Below are 19,492 nucleotides of genomic sequence, written 5' to 3' on the forward strand. Positions count from 1 at the left end.
TTGTGGTTGTGGTGGACGGGGCGGGGGGGCGCGGGGGGGGGGGGGGGGGGGGGGGGGAGGCGGTGCATGCGGGCAGGGTCCAAAAGACACCCAGAAAATGTAAACCTTCATGGAAGGAGAATGGGGGCTAGTGGATGCCATACACTGGTGAGAGCTGGAGTACTTTACTGAGTCCTGAAATTCACCAAGGAGATGGTAGACGTGGGGAGGAAGGGGAGATGGGTTCTCCTTCCTTTGGAAAGACAGCGGGGCAAAGGGAGCCGGGCTTCCAGCCTATACCAGCTGCCAGGGATGGAGAGGGTGACCACAGTTGAGAATTTCAGAGTCCTGCGTGCACAGAGGATAAATGGATGGATGGGTGAGTAGGTAAATCTGCTGGAGGTGTGGATGGCAGGGGTCCTGGAGTCCACCCCTTTACTCTTTGGCTGGGGAACGAAGGTCCAGAGAGGGAGGGGCTGCCTGAGGTCTATCAGGAACTAACAGACTGATGACCCTGCTCTTTTGGCTCCTTGTCTGGGGTTCCAGTTTAGAGACTAGGGTGGGGCAACTGAAATTTTGCCTCCAGATTCTGACCTTTAGAGGAGTGAGATGTTTAAAGAGGGTGGAAGTTTCAGCCTTCTTGGCACATGCCTCTTTCAAACCACATCTGCAGCCATATTGGGCACCCATGGGCCAGCCTGGTTGGGCACGTGCCCAGGTGGCAGCCTCACTGACTGAAGACCAGGGCCCTCTTCCTTTCCCTCCATAGATAGCACCTCCCTACCCCCCCTCCCTTTCTGAGCCGCTTGCTCCCCCAGGGAGCACAGGACTCCTGCATCTGACACCTTCTCCTGCCAACAGACCCTTTTCAGAAGTCCTGGATGGCCCCCGAAGCCCTCAACTTCTCCTTCAGCCAGAAATCGGACATCTGGTCCCTGGGCTGCATCATTCTCGACATGGTCAGCTGCTCCTTCATAAATGTGAGCTGCCTTCTGCCTGCCCCTCCCTACCACACCCTGAACCCCACACCCCACATCCCCAGAAAGCCGGCCCTGCCGACCTTGGCTCAAAGGGGCACATTCTCCCCACCTGCATCCTCCTGCCTTGCTCTGTGCCTCCAAGGGCACAGAGTGTGGGGCACCCCCGCACTCAATATTTGGCCTTCAGGGCCCCGGCATGGTGATGACGATGACTGAGATATTCAAACCGCCCCATGGCTAACCCTCACGGGGGACTCCCTGGGTGCTCACTGCCTCCTTATGGATGAGAAAAGCGAGTTCAGGTGCACCAGCAGGCCCACGGCGGGATGCAAGCCAAGGGAACTGGACCCTGGCGGGCCTGAACGCACCTCGGGACCCCAGGTGGCTGTGCAGGCTCAGGTCCCTAGTCTTCCCACCTCTGGCCCTCTTGCCGGCTCGCCCTGGGGCACGGTCAGGGCTGGGCCGACGGAGCAGTGCTGTCCGCGTCCCCTCAGAGAGCAGAAGCCATGCACCTGCGGAAGTCCATCCGGAGCGCACCTGACGGCCTCAAGAGCGTCCTGCAGACCATGGAGGAGAAGAAGATCCCCGATGTGGAAACCTTCCGTTCTCTTCTACCTTCGATGCTGCAGATCAACCCCTCAGAGCGAATAACAATCAGGTGAGCCGCTGTATCTTGACCTTTCCATGTATCTTTTGCCATCTCTCCGCCGTCCTGCATACACAGCCACTGGGCATTTTAATGCCACAGACGCGCCGACTCCTCCGTGGCGCGCGGGGCTTTCCCAAGCGTGGCCCATCCCAAACTGCTGTAGCGGCAGGCACACGTCTGAGCCCTGGAGCCGACGGGGCAGGCTTCTCCCTCAGGTGCGGAGGTCCCCGAGGACCAGGACCATGTTCTAATTGTAGTTTGTCTTACCAAGAGAAGGAAGAAAGGAACATAAAACAGTGAATCCGGCCTGGGTTCTATGCACCTTTATACGAACACGGTTGTCAAATCTGATTGTTCAACATATTTTATGGAGGAAGGGGCCCAGCCCCGTGCTCCCGCACCCCGGGGAGCAAGCCCAGTCCCCTCCTGGAGGTGGGACTGCTGGGAGAGGTGCTGCCAAATGGAATCCCAAACAGGAGGGTGGAGGTTGGGTGTCTGCCCGCCTCTGTGCGGGCAGGAGCCCCACAGAGAGCCCCGCAGGGGAGCCCAGCGTCCGTCTCGGCTCCCCTCCAGGGACGTGATCCACATCACCTTCGTGAGCAGCAACTTCCGGTCCTCCAGTGTTGCTCTGACCCTGCACCAGCAGGTGGTCCCTGCCTTCATCGCCGACCGGCTGCTGGAAAGTAACGTCGCCAGTATTTTAGGTGATGGTGGGGGCCCAGAGGGGGAGGGAGCTGTTGTCTCAGCTCTGGGGGGGCGGTGGTCAGTGTCTCCCCCTGCCACCCAGTCCCCTGGACTGCTCCTGACACAGGGCCAGGGGTTTGGAAGGCTTTGGGGCTCTCCCCTCCATCCCACCCCAGGCACTGCATTGCTCAGGGCACCCCCGCTCAGATACCCTCCCTCACTCCTGTCATCTGTACCAGAGTTCATCTCAGTGCCTGGCCCGTTTCCCCTCCCCTCCTGCTACATGGTGCTCGTGACCGCTGCGCAGCCCCCCCCCCCCCCGTCACAACCCCTGGAGCCCCCTGCTGTTTGCCTCCGCACCCTGCCACACGGTGATCCCCATGCCCAGAGTGGTTGCCCCACTTGGCACCTGTTCCTGTGGGGTTTCTACACGCCCAGAATGGTGCTGGGCACGGGAATGGGCACTGCAGGGGCCCTGGACCGGCAGGCGCGTCCCTGCAGGGGCTCTGTCTGCCATGGGACATGGGCAGGCCTCCGTTGACGGTGCTGCCAGTGACCTGGCCCAGTGCTCGCTCACCACCCAGCACTTTGTCTCCACCGCGTGCCCCTGGTGGGGGGCTCCTTGTGGCTCCCAGCACAGGGACTGCACAACCGCCACACCCAAGGCCTTGGGTGGACCACCTAGAGGCCACCTTCAGGTTCGAGGTCGACTGCACTCGCGCATCCCTCTGTGTTCTGGGTGGTCTGCTCACTTCCTCCTCTCCTCCGTGGCTCCCTGCCCTGGCTGCTTGTGACAGGGGACTCCTCCCCCACCTGCCGCCTCTGCCCCCACTTCCGGGGAAGGGATGGTCTCGAGGCCCTAGCTTCTGTCCCCCTGCCCCGCATCTCGGCGGCGGGGGGCTTTGGAGGCAGGCAGCTAGGTCCGATGGAAGCCCATCACCCACCAGCTCAGTGGCCTTGAGCGAGGTGCCCTCTCTGAGCCTGTTTGCTCATCTAAAAGTAAGGAGCACCACAGGGCCCGTTTGTGGGCCGCTCCAAGGTGCACAGCGCCCATACATGGGTGGAGGGGGGGTCCTGAGTTGGCCACGGGATAAGGAAGGGGTCTCCAATGTGCATAGCTGGACACTGCAGCCCATTGTGGGGCTGGGGCCGTCTATTAGGAGTCAAAGGCAAAGAGCCCTGCAGGGAGGCTTGGAGGAGCAGTGGAAGGAGCCCTGCGCTCAGGGGAGAACTCTGGCTGTCCTGAGACTCCAGTGAGGCTCCAGGACAGGCTTGGGTTTGACTCTGGACCAGCGGCTAGGCCTGCGGAATGGGGGTGAGAATGCCCTATCGCATGGATCTGTGGGGAGTGTGGTGCCTCCAGGTGGGCCCCAGGCGCCCTGGCCCTCAGAAGGCTCCTCCCCGTGCGGTCTTGTCTCCTGCAGAGGTCATGCAGAACTTCTCCAGCCGGCCTGAAGTCCAGCTCAGAGCCATGAAGAGGCTCCTAAGAATGCCCGAAGACCAGCTAGGTAGACCCCCCACGCGCCCACCTTCCCCCGCTCCTCCCGGGCTCAGCCTGTGGCCCAGGCCTCTGGGGTGGCTGTGGCCCTTCTCTCTGAGCTCTCCTAGAGGGGCTCTCCTACACCTCCAAGGCTTGCTGGGTATTCTTCCCGTGTTGCCCCTTTTGCCCAGCAGAAGCGGGGGGATGGGGTGGCTCGGTGAGCAAACAGTGTAGGGACCGGCCCTCACATGGTTCTCACGGGCTCTTAGTAAGGCTCCTGTCTTTTCCCCCATCTCCATCGATGGCTGGCTGGGCGGTTGCCTATTGTCCAGTATGATAAACGGCACGGGACTGAACACCCCGGAGCATGGGCCCCTGTGCACTGTGGGATAAATTCCTAGGTGCTCGGGGTATAAATATTTCACTTTTTCGCAGATACCGCCAATTACTTACCCACCTATCAAGAGTGCATGACAGCATCTCTCCCCGACACTGTCCATCAAGCAGTATTCATATCTTCTAAATTTTGCCAAAATAGTGTCTCATAAAACCTCTCCATTCAACTTGCCTCACCAGCCTGAATATTATACTCACTCCCTCATCCATCCATCAGTCCTCCATCCACCCCCCATCTGTCCGTTTGTCCATCCATCCATCAACTGTCTGTCCATCTGTCCTTCCACAGAAGGCCTGTTCCAGCGGCTGGGGCATCTGAGTCAGTAGCAGAGACTTCATACTGGCCCCTTGCCTTTCCCTCTTTCTCACCCTTCCCCTGGGCCCCTTCTGGAGCTAGGCTGTGGCCAGAAGAGTCCCCAGGAAGGGAGACTTTGCCTTCCTGGAGGGGCTGAAGGAGCCAGCCTCACTGGGAGGTGGGTTAGCTGTGCTGGGCCTCCTGGGGCCCGTGCTCTTGTTCTGGATGTTCTCGCTGCAGGCCTGAGACGCAGGGCTCTCGCTCCCCACCCTAACGGCGTGGGGAAGGGACACTGCGGGGACTGGACCCTCCACCACCGCCCGTGCACGCAGCCCAGGGAAAGTCCATGAGACCCACAAACGCCCGCACTCAGGGCAGTTATGGCCATGAACTCCAGAGTCAGACAGGCTGGGTTCAAAACAGGTGTTGTCGTCTCTCTGACCCTGTTTTCTCACCTGTAAGAGCGACAGGAAGGCTCCACCTCAGAGAGCTGCTGGAATAAGAAGATGCCCAGGGCAAACACACATTCTTTACTCGCCTACTCATCTGTCTAGGGGCCCGTGCGTGATGCCCTGTAGACTCCCAGCGGCGTTGGACTCCCTGGTCTGGTCCGTACACCCTTCCCACCCCCTGCTCCTGGGCCGAGGCTCAACCTTGCCACCCGGCCCTGCCAGGTCTGCCGTGGCTGATGGAGCTGGTAGAGATTTTGATCACCATCATGAAGCAACACGAGAGGATCCTTGACATACAGCTGTATGCCTGCTCCCTCCTGCTGCGCAGCCTGGGTCAAGGTGGGTGCCGAGCCACGTGGGTTAAATGTTGACCCTGGCACCTGGTCCCGGGCCCGGCAGAGCCTTGGAAACCAGCACTGGCCGCCCAGTGCCACTTACCGGCCACGTGGGCTGGGCAGGTGCCCACCCCTTCTGTCCTTCGCCCCATCATGCAACCAGCACTTACGGGGACCTACTCCAGAACAAGCCTGACCTTGGCTTTCTCCACGCAAAGTGGGGGCATTGCCTCCCCCCCCAGCCAGGGAGGGTGGCCCCCTGCAGGCTACCTGCCCCATGATCCCCAGTGTGGGACGTAACCCTGGTCATCGTCCCTTGGCCCGAGCAGCGCTGGTGCAGGACCCGGCGGCCGAGGTGCTGAGTGACAGCTCTGTCATCTCTGTCCTGCTGAGCACCCTGTGGAGCCACCCCGAGTCGGAGCAGCTCCTGGTCACGGTCTACAGCCTGCTCACCATCATCTCCAGCCAGGGTGGGTCGGCCTGGCCCTGCCCGCTCAGCCGGGGCGTGGGGGCGGCCTGCCCCCGACAGGGCACACCTCTGCTGCCTGTGCTGGGCCTGTTCCACATGCTTGGCCTTTGTCTCTTGATGGGAAGCTTCTGTTTGACTGTCACTTGTTCCCTCCACAAACGTGCAGACATCGACCAGGTGCCACCGTGGGCTCCACGCCTCATTCATCTCTTCACAGGGCACCTGAGCTCCTGCGGCCCCCAGCCAGCCAGGCAGGGGGGGCAGGACTGGGGGTGCTGTGGAGAAGCAAGGGCCGTACACACCATGCATTGCTCCCACCCACCTCCTCGGGCAGCTGGGCCCGCGAGCCCAAGGATGCTCACTTGGAGTCCTGTGGCCAGGGGAGGGATGCCTGCACTCTGCTCCTCACCCCGCTTGACTGGAGCCCACTTCAGGGAGTGAGCAGGGGTGCTATGAATAAGCCCGTTAGGACAAGAGGCGTAAATCAGAGCCATCAGGCAAACTGGGTGTCAGCTCACCCACCAGGAAAGACAATCATTGCTCCCACCCCAGGAGGCTCAGGCCTGCTCTGTGTGGACCCAGGAGGCCGGCCCCAGCCCAATCATGGGATAGGCAATACACGGACTGGTGACCCAGAGGAGGGCCCATGTTCTCTTGTTTCAGGGCCCCACACTGGGTATGACTGGCCCAGAGTAGATGCCCAGAAATGCAGGATGCATGGGCCTGTGGTTGGCAAGGACCATGGAGGGAGGCGGTGCTCAGGGTAGGCTTCCTGGAGGAGGGGGTTCTCTGTGGCCCTAATTCTGGGGCCTGCCCACAGAATCGGCCTCAGAGAAGCTGCAGAATGCTGGGCTGTTTGAGCATATCCTGGAGCACCTGAGTACCTTCTCCACAAACAGGGACATCTGCATCAATGGCCTGAGCCTGCTTTGGGCCCTGATGGTGGATGGTGAGGGGGCCCCTCCTCCCACTCTCCTGCTGGGCGTGGGGGGCTGCTATCCTTGCTATTCCCTGATCACCTCTGACAGCCTTCAAGGGCCTCCACGGCCTGCACCGTAAACACTTCAGGAGCAGAGCCCACAAAAAGACTTTTCTGAGAGCCTGCAAGCAAAGGAAAAGTAAGGGAGGGAGGGGGCGGGGAGGGGGGGATGCACCCAGCGGAGGCAGGACCTCCTGTCCTGACCGGGTAGGTCCTCACAGACTCTGGTGGCTCCTGCCCTGGGAGGAACCTGCCACACCTGCCACACATCCTGGGATTTCCCGGGCAGTCCCTGGTTTCTGATGGTAGCTTGGCGCCGGCCCCCTACTGTCACTCTAGATTCAGAAAAGGGCCCCCGGGCTGTGCTGCTTCCTCTCCTCCAGGCCCCGTCTTGGCCCTTTGGCCATTCGTTCTAAGGAAAAGAGGGCTCCAGGCCACGGAGAGCCTGGGAAACCAGAGAGCGCTGTCCACACCCAGAGTGCAAAATCCCCCAAGACCAGTTGGGGGCAGAGAGTCCCTATCCTCCAAAAACTCCCCTCTTCCCTGACCTCTCCCCCAACAGGCGGGAGGCGGGTGTGTGGGGCTATGTATACAGCAGGCACGGCTGCGTGCACTCAAGGGCTAGGTGTCGCCTCCATCCCCGCGCTGGTTGCAGCTATCATTGTGAACAAGACCCCTTTGGAGAAAGCCGCGGTCCTCATTCCCGAGGTGCTGGCCACTTACCCCAGGGACGTGGAGATGGCCGAAGCCGGCTGCGGGGTCTTCGCGCTGCTGTCCATGCTAGGTGAGCAGCCCGGGCGGGGGAGCGTGCGCCCCACGCACGAGGCCACGAGGCCTCAACTAGGCGCTCTGCAGGTTGCATAAAGGAGCACCAGTTTGAAGATGTGGCGGCCCTGTTCCTGCGAAGCATCCGGCTGTGCCCGGACAGAGTGCCGCTGGTGAACAACGCCTACCGGGGACTGGCCAGCCTCGCGAAGGTGTCCGGTGAGCCTGGTTATGGACGGGGCGAACACTAGGAGATGGGGACAAAACTCAGCAAGGCAGGTCTGCCAGCCGCCCGCAAACCCAACACAGAAGCAAAGGGATCAAAAAAGGAAAAGAACAATCTATGGTTCCTTCATCCAGAAGTTGCCACGGAGACTTCACTTTTTTTTTTTTTTGGCTGAATGCTATACTGTGATTCTCTTTCCCTGTCCACAAACACATATTAGGTCTGCACAGGCATCCCTAACAGGTTTAGCTTATCAGAACACCCCAGGGGCCAGGTCCCACCCCTGTAATAGGACCGGTTCCTTGTTGCTCAGTGCGCAGCACCTGGCACTGTGACAGGATGGCACTAGAACCCCTCACAGAACCCCTGCAGACCGGACAAGGTTGCCGGCTGGGATGTGAGCGGGGCTTCAGCCCCTTTGAGATCTGGTCCCAACTCCGTGTCCCAGGGGTGGGCTGGGCTGGGGGCCAAGGGCCAAGGCCAGTCTGCTTCTCAGCCTGAAGTTGTCTGGGCCCAAGGAAGGGAGTGTGGCCACCCTCACTCCTGGGAGGGAGGCTCCAAGGACCACTGGCAGGGTCTTCCTTTCCGGTTAGACACCCTGGGCTCTGGGGCTCTCCCCCAGCCTGAGGTCCCACCCACACAGGTCTGCATCAGCTGCCCACCTTCAGGGGATGGGAGGGGAGGCTGAGGTCCTGAGGGCAAAAGGGACCTGGCTCAGAAATGGAGGAGGGGGTGGTCCAAGCCCAGGGCCCGCGTCCGGGAGAGAATGGGCTTTGCCACCTGTTGGCTGGGACACTCAAGTCATCCCACCTGAGCGTCAGATCCCCAGGTTCCAGAGGGTCTGATGAGTAACCTTTCCACTGGTCCCCAGCCCCTCAAGAGTCAGGGTCTAACCCCTAACTGGGGGTGTATGTGTGCAGTGTTGGGGTTCCCCCCGCACCCACACTGTAGGCACACTCTGCAACGTGCTCCAGCACTTCTGGGGCCCACAGGCTGAGAGCACCCCGAGGACAGGAGCTTTCTGCTGGGAGAGGGAGGTGGAGTATACATGTCCCACCATGGGGACACACCGACCTCAGATGTCCCCAAGTGGCGGGAAACTGGCCTCCTCTGCCAGTGGCTGAGGTCCTTGCTATCCTGAGCTTTGGACTCTCAGCGACCCTGAGGACTAGGTACCGCCGCACCCCACTGGCTAGAGGGCACCGAGGCACAGCAGCTGGAGTGAAGGCACCCCCTCCCCCCATCCCCAGAGCTGGTGGCCCTGCAGGTGGTAGTGCCCGGGGAGGGCGGCAGCGGCCTCGACCTCCTCTGGGAGATGTACCAGCTCTACAAGGATGACCCCGAGGTGGTAGAAAACATCTGCATGCTGCTGGCCCACCTGGCCTCCTACCGTGAGAGTCCCCCTGCCCTCCCCACCCCTCCAGGACGCCAGTGGTCAGAAGCACCCTGCTCCCAGCTCTAACTGGTGGGGGGAAGGGAAAGAACCGAATCGCCACTTCCTGTCGGTTCAGTGGGAGGGCTCACTAGGCACCAGGCGCGCGCCGACCGTGGGGGACGCCTGGCTCCCCAGCCTGAGAGGCAGCGCGTGGGTTGGGCTGAGCCCAAAGGGGATGGGCCCAGCCTTGTCCTGCCGGGCCCCCCTGGCCAGGGCCGGGGGGCATCAGGCTGGCTGAGCCCTGACCTCAGGACCCTCTGCCTTGCCCACAGAGGAGATCCTGCCTGAGCTGGTGTCCAGTGGCATCCGGCCCCTGGTCCAGGAGATCAAGGAGCGCTTCACCTCCAGCCTGGTGTGTACCTGCAGGGGCCCCCAAAACCAGGCCTCCCACCTGCCTCTATAGTCAAGGTTCTGTGTAGAACAGACTTGAATCTGTGTGTGTGTAGTTTTTGATGACCCTTCTCTTTCCAGGAGCTGGTTTCATACGCAGAGACGGTGTTGCTAAGGCTGGGGGCCACCACGCCACTCAGCTCCGCAGGACAGTCGGCTCTGCCCTGAGGAGGCAGACACCCCAAGGCCTCCCGCCCCCTCCCCACCTTCTCTCCTGCCCTTTCTTTCCTCCTACACCCCCAGAGCTGCCCGGTGAACTGTGTTTTCCTTAGGCTTCAGGGGGGATTGTCTCCAGGGCAAGGCCCAAGGCCGGCGCCTGGTGTGGAAGCGTCCTGGGGGCAGGGTGGGCCAGTGGCGCTCTGGGAGCGCGGGGTTCGGCAGGTGTCCCGCAGGCTGTGGTCCTTTGGGGCCACTCTAGACGAGAGAAACAGAGTGACCTCCACAAGCTCCACCTCCAGTAAAAACCTGCATTTATGTTGAATATCCTCAGTGGGTTTGGGCCTTCCTTGTGCAGCGGCCAGGTGGCTCGGTGAAGCCTGGGGCTTTATGCACTGAGTGCGACCCGCTGCTCCTGACTATTCTCAGAAGACCCTCACACCTGTGCTCCAGCTCAACAGCCGGGGGTCAACACGTCCGTCCTAGACAGGGGGCGACTGGTGTCACCGAGCTTGGACAACTGGAGCCCCAGTGCCACCCCGTGGGCCCTGCCCTTAAACGTGGCAGGTGTATACATGGGCTGGGGGTGGGGGCTGAGAAAGGAATGGCGCCCTCGGAAAATCAGAGTCCAAAGGCAGCCACAGCTAACTCCAAGACGGGCCTGGGCCCGTTGAGTCCAGTGGAATTTTTACGTGACTCGAGGCAGAGGAAGGAGAGGGGCCTCCTCCAAGGAAGGCGCGGAAAACCCAGTGGACTGGGTACTTCCCACCCCTGGGATGGGGCAAATCCCCGGCAAAGCTTCCGCCGGTGACAGCAGGGTGCAGACGGCCCCGACTCCCCGTCCTGGCAGAGGTCCAGGTGCCCCTCTGCGCCTATCCCCGCCAGCCACCTCCAGCGGTGGACCAGGTCTCAGATGGCAAACTCAGAGGGAAGCAGCGGTTCTCAGCAGCGTGCCCCCACACCCTGCTGCTGGGACGGTGAACGTGTTTTGCCAGAGCTGCCGCTCTGGGGAGACCCGAGCTGTCCCGTGCTTGGTCACGACCGCCCAGGGACGGAGACGCTGCTGCAGTCTGGAGCAGGGGCTGTGGGGCGCCTGTCCTGGGCCATACTCTCCCACTCCTTCTTCACCAGGATGTAGAGTCTCATTGCTGCCTGGGCATCCTGAATCTAGGGGACACAGAACACCACTGTGACCGTCCCAGAAGGTGACCAGCACAGCCACGGGCCACCCAATCCCACGGGGCACACAAAGGAGAAAACCAAGCAAAACAGCGTTCTAGGGATTCGATCCTGGCCAGGCTTTGGTGACTCTGGTGCCTCGCTTCCGGGAGAAGAAAGGAACCCAAGGAAGGTGGAGGGGATAGACGTGCTGCCTTGTGACACAACACAGACACATGGACACGCAGACGGGAGGGCGGGCTCTAAGCGTGAGGCAGGCCGGGGCCACGATGTGGGGGCTGGGTTCCACAGGCCAGCACTCCTCGGCCCCGGCACCGGAGCCTGTCACAAGGCCCACGGGGCCAGCCAGCCTGGGCTGTGTTGTCCTAAAAGGCCTTCAATCTAGACAGGGAACTTTTTCTCCAAAACGACTGCAATAACAGCAGTTTTTTGTGTTCAAGTGTTTATTAGCTAAACGTAAACACTCAGGATGTAGTGAGCGCTCTGTGAGTCGTTCTGCCATCTTATTGTTATAGGCCAGTGGCCTCCTAAAAAGAAGTCATCCAGGCCCCTGATAGGGCGCCTTGGCTGCAAGGTTAGGGATGGCCCGCAATCCTGAGGACCGTCACCCCAGGCCACACTTACCGAACAGTGCTCTGCCTGCTGCACCCTGATCCCCAGGATCCTCTCTGCAAGCAGCCTCAGAGATGGCCTTCCACTCTGCAGGGGGGAGGGGGCAGCACACAGCCACGCTGGGGAGCAGGCCTCGCAGGCTCTGCCTGGGGTGGGGGCGGGGGGTCGGGGCAGTCACCCACTGAGCCCTAACCCAGTGCCCCTCAACGTGCCTTCACCAGGGGCACGCGTGGCCCCCAGGACTGGTGACCCCCACTGTCAGCCCGAACAGGAGGGCCTGGGAAGGAGTCTGCACCTCCGCCTTCGAGCCTCAGGCCTCTGTCTGCAGCAGGTCCGAGGGCAGCTTCTTCCCCAGAGCTGGGGGTCTCGTCACAGAGATCGGACCGGAAAGAACCTGCTCTTGCTCACACTAGCCTCGGAGGGCAGCGCTCGGCAGAACTCTGCTTTTCCTGTTAACGTTTCTTTTCATTTTAAAAGTTAACAGGCAATGCCAAACCGTAAACCAAACACCGTTCACCGATACACCGTCAGGAACCAGAACCAACCACTACACAAACAGCCCACCTGCGACGCCCAGAGCCCCATGCCCCGTCAGTACCTTCACCTGACTCTTGAAAGGTTTGTATTTCTGTGTGTCCCGAATCTTCTTTTTTGGGTGATCGAGAAACAGCACCTGGAAGAGGAGGGGGACAGTCACAGTCTCACCAGTGTGCAGCGGTGGGACCCCCTCTCCGGAGGACTCCTAACACAGAGCACGCTCGAGTGAAAGCGTACTGGTGTGAACGGGGACTTCTGATAGAAAGCGATCCCGCTGTCCAAGGATGATGGCCGGCAGTTAAGAACCCCGTTAATAAAGACCCCATCCTGAAGCCAGGGCAATAGGAGATCAGCAAGCACGGTGTTCCTACGGGGTGAGCTGGTGTCCCACACGCAGGAAGTCAGGACGCTAACGGATCGCGGCAGCTCATCCCACGACCTCTGGAGAGAGCCGGCCACGTGGGGAGGGAGCAGGAACCAGTAGGATGGCGGCCGCTGGCGGGTTTATGGCACCGCATGGTGGCGGGCAGAGGACCTGCCGTCAGTTTCAATAGTTCAAAATTTCGAAAGGCAACGCAGACCGACAATCGGGTGCCTGAAACATCTGCGAACCCGGGGGTTCCTCGGAACACTATTTGAGAAGCCCCACGCCCAGGAAGGACAGTCTCCCACCCTGCCTGCCCCGTGCTCTCGTCGGAACAGGCGGCTCAGTTCTGCCCACAGCAGAGACCCTCAAGAAGCAGAGGCTGGAGGCCACAGCCTCTAGGGCACCACAAGTGGCCCCTGGAGCTTGCCCACCAGGAGGGAGACAAGAGGAGCCCTTGACGGTCTGGTGGCCGTCGGGGGGTGGCTGCAGGGGACGCTTCCCCACAGACCGCGGCTCTGAGCTCACAGGAGCACTCGGCCCTGGCCAGCCGGGTGGAAGCTGCAGAGGGAGCAGCCTGGCTCTGTGTGCGTGGACTGTGCTAGGGCCGTGGGAAGGGGGCCCGGCACCAAGTCCGGGCTGCACCCAGCTCTGCCATGTGGACGCAGCGGGCACGTCACGTAGCTCACAGCGCCTCACTTCTAGCGCCTCCAAAAGGGGCACGAGGCCTCAGACGCCTTTTGAAGAGCTGAGCAACGCCTCCCGGCACGAGGGGAGGACCCGGGAGCTGGGGCCGTTACCAGGGCCGAAATTCCACCAGGGCAGTCCCCTCGCGGTGCAGCCCGCGCCCGACGGCAGTACCTTCAAGTCGTTACGCAGCGCGTGTCCCACCAGAATCCGGCCCTTCAGCATGTCTGCCACTTCCTTCTGGACAACTTCAATTTTTTCTCCTGACGAGCAGAACAAAGAGGTGGGTTTTAGCGCCACGGGCCTCGCTGGGGAGCCCCACGTGCAGCTCCACCGCGGCCGAGAGAGGGGCTTTCAGAAGCGCTCACAGCCGCCCGGCAGGCATTTTAACTGTTGAATCTTGTAAGAACCAGGCTTGGACTTCGTGCTTTCCAACTGGAGACAAAATCAAGAACGGTGCTCCGCCGCAGCCAGCGAGGGGGGCTGCTCCAGACCCTCGGGCCCAGAGGCAGTGCGGCCTGCTCTCCTAGCAGATGCCCCTGGGGGCACCCCCACCCCCTCCTGCCAAGGGAAGGGTCAGGTCACCGTGCTTGCCCTCCGTGACTCCACCTGCCCCGCCCCCGCCCGAGATTAGATCAGGGGCAGCCCACCCTAGAGCCTAGAGCTGAGGGCTGGTCAGGCCAGGGCACCACTTGTTGGTCGGGTGTGCAGAGGGGACCTGAGAGGCGCAGAGAAAGGACACCGACTGGGCCAGGAAGGAGCAGTGTGGCCTTGATCCCGAAAGCTTCCAGGACCTCTCCAGGTCCCTAACCTTGGAATCGCCCCTGCCGCCTTTCCGGTCTCCCTCCCACAGGGCCAATCCACCAGAATCCCTACAGACTCTGCCTTCAGGATGCATCTGGGTCATGACCGCCCAGGTCACCACCAGCACATGCCCCCTCTTCCTGTTCCCATCCTCATGGGTCCAGAGTCTCTTCTCAACCCCACAGCCAGAAGGAACCTGCTAGAACCTGAGCCAGGCCTCTCACGGCTCAGACGTTCCCAGGGCTTCCTGAAGTCCTCACAAAGACGAGACCCTACAACCTACCCCATGTCCCCTGCTGACCCCACACTGGCACACACTCTCTGGGTGACACAGAGGTGGGGACACAAATGTGCCTGAGAGGCCTCTGAGAACAGTCACCCCAGCTGAGGTAAGACTGTCGGAACTCTTGCTGTGGCGAATGCTCCAAACAGAAAGGGGACCAAAGGGAGAAAGGGGAGCTCCTGGCTGGCTCAGTCGGTAAAGCGCACAACTCGATCTTGGGGTCATGAGTTTAAGGCCCATGTCGGGTGCAGAGGTTACTTAAAAAAATTTTAAAAATAATAATAAAAAAAGAAAAAGGGAGAAGGGACCCAGGCATCGCTCTTCCTCTGTGCTCATCAGCCGGGAGGACCCACCCTGCTTGAGGTTCTCTGGCCGTATCCCGCTGACCGCCGTCCTGTAGTCCGTCACCGGCTGGGTGGGCTTGACGTACTTGTCATAAACACACTTCCCATACTGGTTCACAATGGACACTCGGGCGGCGACGCTCTCTTCCCCCTTGGGGCCCACGCCCACCATCTCACAATCCATGGCTAAGGCTCTAGTCAGGCTGAAGGGAGCCAAAGGTTCCAGTTTAATCAACACGGTGGGACCCAGCCCTCGGCACCTAAAGCTCTCTGCCCACCACCACCCCTCCGTGGGACAAGCTCTCCGCTCAGGCTCCTCGCAGGACGGGGCGGCGCCTGCCCAATTCCACTAGGGCTCAACTAGGGGAGAGGGACGGAGCTCCCTCCTGAAACCCTCGCCCTCTGGGGCTGAGTGCCACCCGTGGCCCTGGCCCTGCACACCCGCCGAAGGCCTGCTCTTTCACCAGCGTGATGCTGCTTCCGCTCTGCCCCAGCTGCTTTCTCGCTATCCTGGCCGCCTCGGGGCCCACGGCTGCTTCAATATCCGCCGGGTCCACGTCATCAAACCAGATGTCGTCTCTAAAAGGCAGAGAGAACAGGCCGAGCACTGGTCAGTGGAGGTGCTGGTACAGCGGGGGGACCCCCCACGGCCCCAATACTCCTGCGGATTGACCACGTGCTCTACCGCTCTTGTTTCGTTACAAGACAGGCTCCTTATCCCAAACTTACAAAGGACGTAAGATGTAAACGTACAAGCCAGGCGTAACAACTACTAACACGTGCTTCTAAATTGGGAAAGTTGTAGGTTCATCACCGGACATTTAGGAAACACAAATGTGAGAACTATGAAATGGACACAGACCCCCCTCCCCCAACACCTCCCAAGCTAGGGCGACCTCTAGCATCTTCACGTCAAGGCCTCAAACTCCGATGTCCACACAAGGGTGTGTTTTCCTGCCTGGCGAAGTCTGTCCTTTGGGCTCAGCTGAATGTCATTTCTTTAGAGATCTCTTCTCGACCCCACTGAGTGGACACGCTCCTCTGGCCATTTGCTCCACAAGCTTCTCCCTCCTTCGGTTTATCCTGACCACACTCACAGAACACTGGAATAATTTCAGTCTGGCCATCTCTCCTGCTCGACTATCCCTTAAGCGGGAGGGCTCTGTCGTGCCTGCTCCGTTTCCAGAGGGCCTCCCTGGCTCAGGGACACACGGCAGGCACTCAAACCCCTCTTTCCTGGAACCTTCAGCAACCCGGGCGATTCGCCGCCAGCCTGACTCACAAACATGCCACCTCCAGCTGAGCCACTGAAAGGCAGCCCCGAGCTCCTGGTCCTCCCTGTGCAAGTGACCCCCACGGGGTCTGCTGAGTAATCACCAGGTGCTGAGCTAGCACACTGCATCTCACACCCCCCCCAACACCACAGATGACCACACTGAGGCGCAGGAGACGTCAGGAGTTCGCACCAGAGCACCCGGCTCGCCAGACGCAGGAACTGGTCTCCAACCTGGGTCTTTCTGGCTTTGGCATGCGTTCATCCCACAAATCGTTACTGGAGGCCTACTAAGGGCCAAGCTCTGCTCTAGGCCCTGGAAATATGACAGTTACCAAACAGGCCCTGCCCTCATTAGGCCTCCATCCTGGGGGAAACAAGTAATAAGCCAAGAAACGGCAGCGGGGTAAGGTGCTAGAGGGGGTGCGGGAGGGGCCAGCAGCCTAGGCCTCCTGGAGGAGACAGGCCGCAGTTGCTGGGACTTTGTTCTCCGAGATGAGCCGATGGGGGCCGCCGGCTGCATAGGGAGGCAGAGGGGACCAGGTGGGCCACCAGAGCTTCAGCGAGGGCAGATGCCACCTGTACTTACTCAGTGGGCAGGGCCGGAGTCAAGGCCACAGTCACCTCCTTAGCTTTCCGCTTCTTATGCTTGATGTCTCCTCCTTTTGGAGAAATGTCACCGTTTGTCCTTTTCTTGGCTCCTTTCTCATTGTGCTCTGCTCCTTTGGCCTTTGCAGGGGGTGCTGGCACCTTCCTGTTCCTTGGAGATATTGAGGGAACGGAGGCACCGGAGACCTCGGGGTCTGTGGTCTCCGATCCCATCTCACTTCTCTGTGCTGTATCTGGGATCACTTTTTTTTGTTGGATAATCTTGGGCTGCATTTTGGAATCCATCTGAGAGACAAGAGGCTTTTCCAGGGCCTGTGTTTTTCGTTTCAGGAGCTAATAGGACCCAAAATAAAATACACAACACGTTTTAATTTGGAAATCACGCACAAGAGATTGAAAATGCTTACATGTGTACATATATGTACGCCTACTCAGTCACATCTACGAATGTCTGCTACCTGCATCATCGAGATTCATGTTCAAACGGTCTGGGAAAAGCCCTTTTTCATGCCCATCTGAAGTCACTTGTGGTGAAATGCACTTCTCTGCTTATCTGATTACATTGCACGATTTGATACCTGTTTCCTCATTCCTACAAAACTTCAGACTGTGTTCTCCATCTTAAGTACCTACTGAATGACTGAACAGAGACTACTTCCCTGGGAGCCTGAGGAGATGATAAGCAGCCTGTTTTCCTGTTTACAATTCGTTTAGAGTTACTTCTCCCACAGATTAGGCCAAGGAGCTGCAGCATGGAAATCGCGTCCTTCACCAGATCTCGTTTTTGCTATTGCTGTGCGGGTCTCAGGAAGAGAGATGGAGAGTGTCCGTCAACTGGAAGAGGCTCAAGAGCGGCCAGTGGCCATGCTTCTGCTGTCCTACAAGAAGGGCTCTCAGCATTCCTCCAGCCCAATCTTTCCCTGGTGCTCCAGTCCCCAGCACGGCTGTTCTCAGCCACAGTGAAGACCCTGATCATGTGGCAGTGAGCCGAGACACGAGGACCTGGGTTTCTACTTACTTGTTCCCACAACGTTTAAGAACAGGAGGATTTGCTTTCTTGTATGAAGTAGAGAAAACACAAGGTTTCCCCCACAATAACCACCCTTCCCACTCACTTAATCTTGCTTTACTTTCTCGGGAGAAAAAGAAAAAGAGGTAGGGTCACAACTCAATAAATCGTACAGAACCCTGGGGTTTCCCGAGGAAACCTCATCAGTCCTGTCCCTCGAGACAGGTGGTTGGGGCCTCCCATTCTAAGGCACCAGCGCTGCTGAGAGGCTCCAGAAGCTCTTTTCTGCAGTCTGTCTTGCTCAGCCGGAGGCTCTGGAACAGACTCCAGAAAACCGTGGAAGGCTCTGCAGGTCAGTAGTAGCAAAGAACACAAACTGGCGCCCGAAATGTGACTCTGCACCTGCGTCTGCCACGTTTTTACTAGCTGCGTGACGCTGGGCCCAATTCCGTAAGCTCTGTGCCTCCGGCGACGACCACAGCAGCTAACTCCGAGGGACACGTAGAGAATTATGACTGGACTACAGGGGACAGCATGGGGCAGAGAAGAACATACACGGAAGGACTGGCCCAGATGCCGAGAAAGTCAGCAGGGCGCCACCCCGCATTCAGGGCAGGGACTCCGATGTCGGGCCGGTTCTGCTCACCCTGGATCACTTCTCTAACCTTTCTGGGCCCCGTTATTCGTCTGTAAGCCAGAGATGCTAACGGGGTCTACTGCAGGGTGTTGGTTTGGGGGTGAAATAAAAACACAGAGCTGAGGTGGCAGAGGCTGCACATTTCAAGAGCTGGGCACCTGGGGGCAGCAGCCATCAACTATCACTTGAAAACCCTGGGTATTGCTGGAACCCTCCCAATCAAGGTCCCGCTACTTGCTGGCCCGAGGGCTCGCGGTCTACCTCAACAGGCCGATCTGCCTCGAAAGGCCTGCCTGCACAGCGGCCGTCCGGGGCCCCACCCGTCTTCCTCCAGTCCTCCGTCCGCGCGGCCCGGCCAGTCTTACCGCCTGCAGCGCCCTCCAGTTTTGGGAAAAGTCCTCTGGCGCCTTTGGAGGCCGCACGACGACGACCCTGGCGCCGCCTCCCGGTGTCCCGCTTGCTTCTCGCCCTTTGCTTTTCCAGACTCTCTTCTTCCTGCTTTTCTTCCGAGGAGGCTTCTTGCCAAGCCCCGGCTCAGCCAGGGGGTCTCCCGGGGCGCGCCTGGGGGTCAGCGCCTTGGCCATCCCGCCGCCGCCGTCCGGGGTCCCCGGGGCCCGACACCAGAGCGCGACCAGAGCCCCGCCGCCCGGGCCCGGAGCCGGACTCTGCCCACCCACCGCACGCCCAGGCCAGCCCCCAATTCCCCCCACTGCGGTGACACCTGCCTCCCGTACCCCGGAAGCGACCCCGCGCGCGCCCCGGCACGTGCACTCCCGTCCCCGGAAGTGCTCTTCTCTGCCGGACCCGCCGGAAACCGGGCCTCCGTCCCTGGTTCCGCACGGCCCGGGGCAGAGCGGGGCTCTCCGCCCGCCTGGGAGAAGGTTCACCGCCCCAGCGAGCGGCGTCGGGCTCCATGACCGAGGGTGGGGTTCGGGGAGGCCCAGGATCTTCCAAGAGCCGGGACGGGGATGAGAAAGGAGGACGCCGGAAGGCAACTGGGGGGGCCGGCGTCGGTGTACCACCGCGGCTGGGCCGGCCGAGCGCGGGGGCGCAGGCGGCCGCGAGGGGGCGCTGGACGGCCGGGCCGGGGGCGGGCGTTGGGGGAGCCGGGGGCGGAGCGGACGGCGCGCCGGGCCGGGGCCACGCCCCCCAGCTGGGCGGCCCGGGCTCCGCCCCTCCTTCCTCCCCGAGTGGGGAAACTGAGGCCCGGGGACGGAAGGACGACCTCCGCGCAACGGGGCTGCAGAGGCTCTTAAGCCACAGCCGATAGCAACGAGGAAGCATTGTAACAACGCTGTGTATTATTTTACTCAACAGCGGTGACAATAAATCACCAGCACCCCTTTGCCTGGCCCCCTCGGTGCCTTGATTAATCCCGCGGATGAGCCTCGGCTTCCCGAAAGCTTCCACGTGAGTCTGTGGGGGGGGTGGGGGGGTGGGGGGCTTTCAGGGAGACAACTCACAAACCAACCAGGTAATTTTGG

At 60.5% G+C, this 19,492-nt stretch overlaps 2 protein-coding genes across 2 annotated transcripts in view; one reads left to right on the forward strand and one right to left on the reverse strand.

The window, feature by feature from the left end:
• STKLD1 (serine/threonine kinase like domain containing 1) overlaps positions 1 to 10,651 on the forward strand; it is a 23,622-nt gene extending 12,971 nt beyond the window's left edge. Inside the window, exons 9-20 of the mRNA XM_021691552.2 lie at positions 841 to 959; positions 1,454 to 1,617; positions 2,182 to 2,312; positions 3,717 to 3,800; positions 5,138 to 5,254; positions 5,580 to 5,720; positions 6,540 to 6,668; positions 7,354 to 7,482; positions 7,554 to 7,682; positions 8,940 to 9,080; positions 9,397 to 9,476; positions 10,556 to 10,651. Of these exons, the coding sequence (XP_021547227.2) occupies positions 841 to 959; positions 1,454 to 1,617; positions 2,182 to 2,312; positions 3,717 to 3,800; positions 5,138 to 5,254; positions 5,580 to 5,720; positions 6,540 to 6,668; positions 7,354 to 7,482; positions 7,554 to 7,682; positions 8,940 to 9,080; positions 9,397 to 9,476; positions 10,556 to 10,651 (1,460 nt within the window). The remainder of the gene's footprint in view (positions 1 to 840; positions 960 to 1,453; positions 1,618 to 2,181; positions 2,313 to 3,716; positions 3,801 to 5,137; positions 5,255 to 5,579; positions 5,721 to 6,539; positions 6,669 to 7,353; positions 7,483 to 7,553; positions 7,683 to 8,939; positions 9,081 to 9,396; positions 9,477 to 10,555) is intronic.
• On the reverse strand, positions 10,005 to 18,778 carry REXO4 (REX4 homolog, 3'-5' exonuclease). The gene is made up of 8 exons (XM_021691416.1): positions 18,374 to 18,778; positions 16,343 to 16,695; positions 14,922 to 15,059; positions 14,490 to 14,683; positions 13,224 to 13,312; positions 12,060 to 12,134; positions 11,474 to 11,548; positions 10,005 to 10,837 (listed from the first exon to the last, which is right to left on the reverse strand). Exons 1-8 carry the CDS (start codon positions 18,590 to 18,592, stop codon positions 10,706 to 10,708), a joined length of 1,275 nt encoding a protein of 424 aa, XP_021547091.1. The 5' UTR covers positions 18,593 to 18,778; the 3' UTR covers positions 10,005 to 10,705.
• Positions 18,779 to 19,492: the final 714 nt, after the last annotated feature.

This window comes from Neomonachus schauinslandi, chromosome 13, assembly GCF_002201575.2.
Source record: "Neomonachus schauinslandi chromosome 13, ASM220157v2, whole genome shotgun sequence".
NCBI classification, from domain to species: Eukaryota; Metazoa; Chordata; class Mammalia; order Carnivora; family Phocidae; genus Neomonachus; species Neomonachus schauinslandi.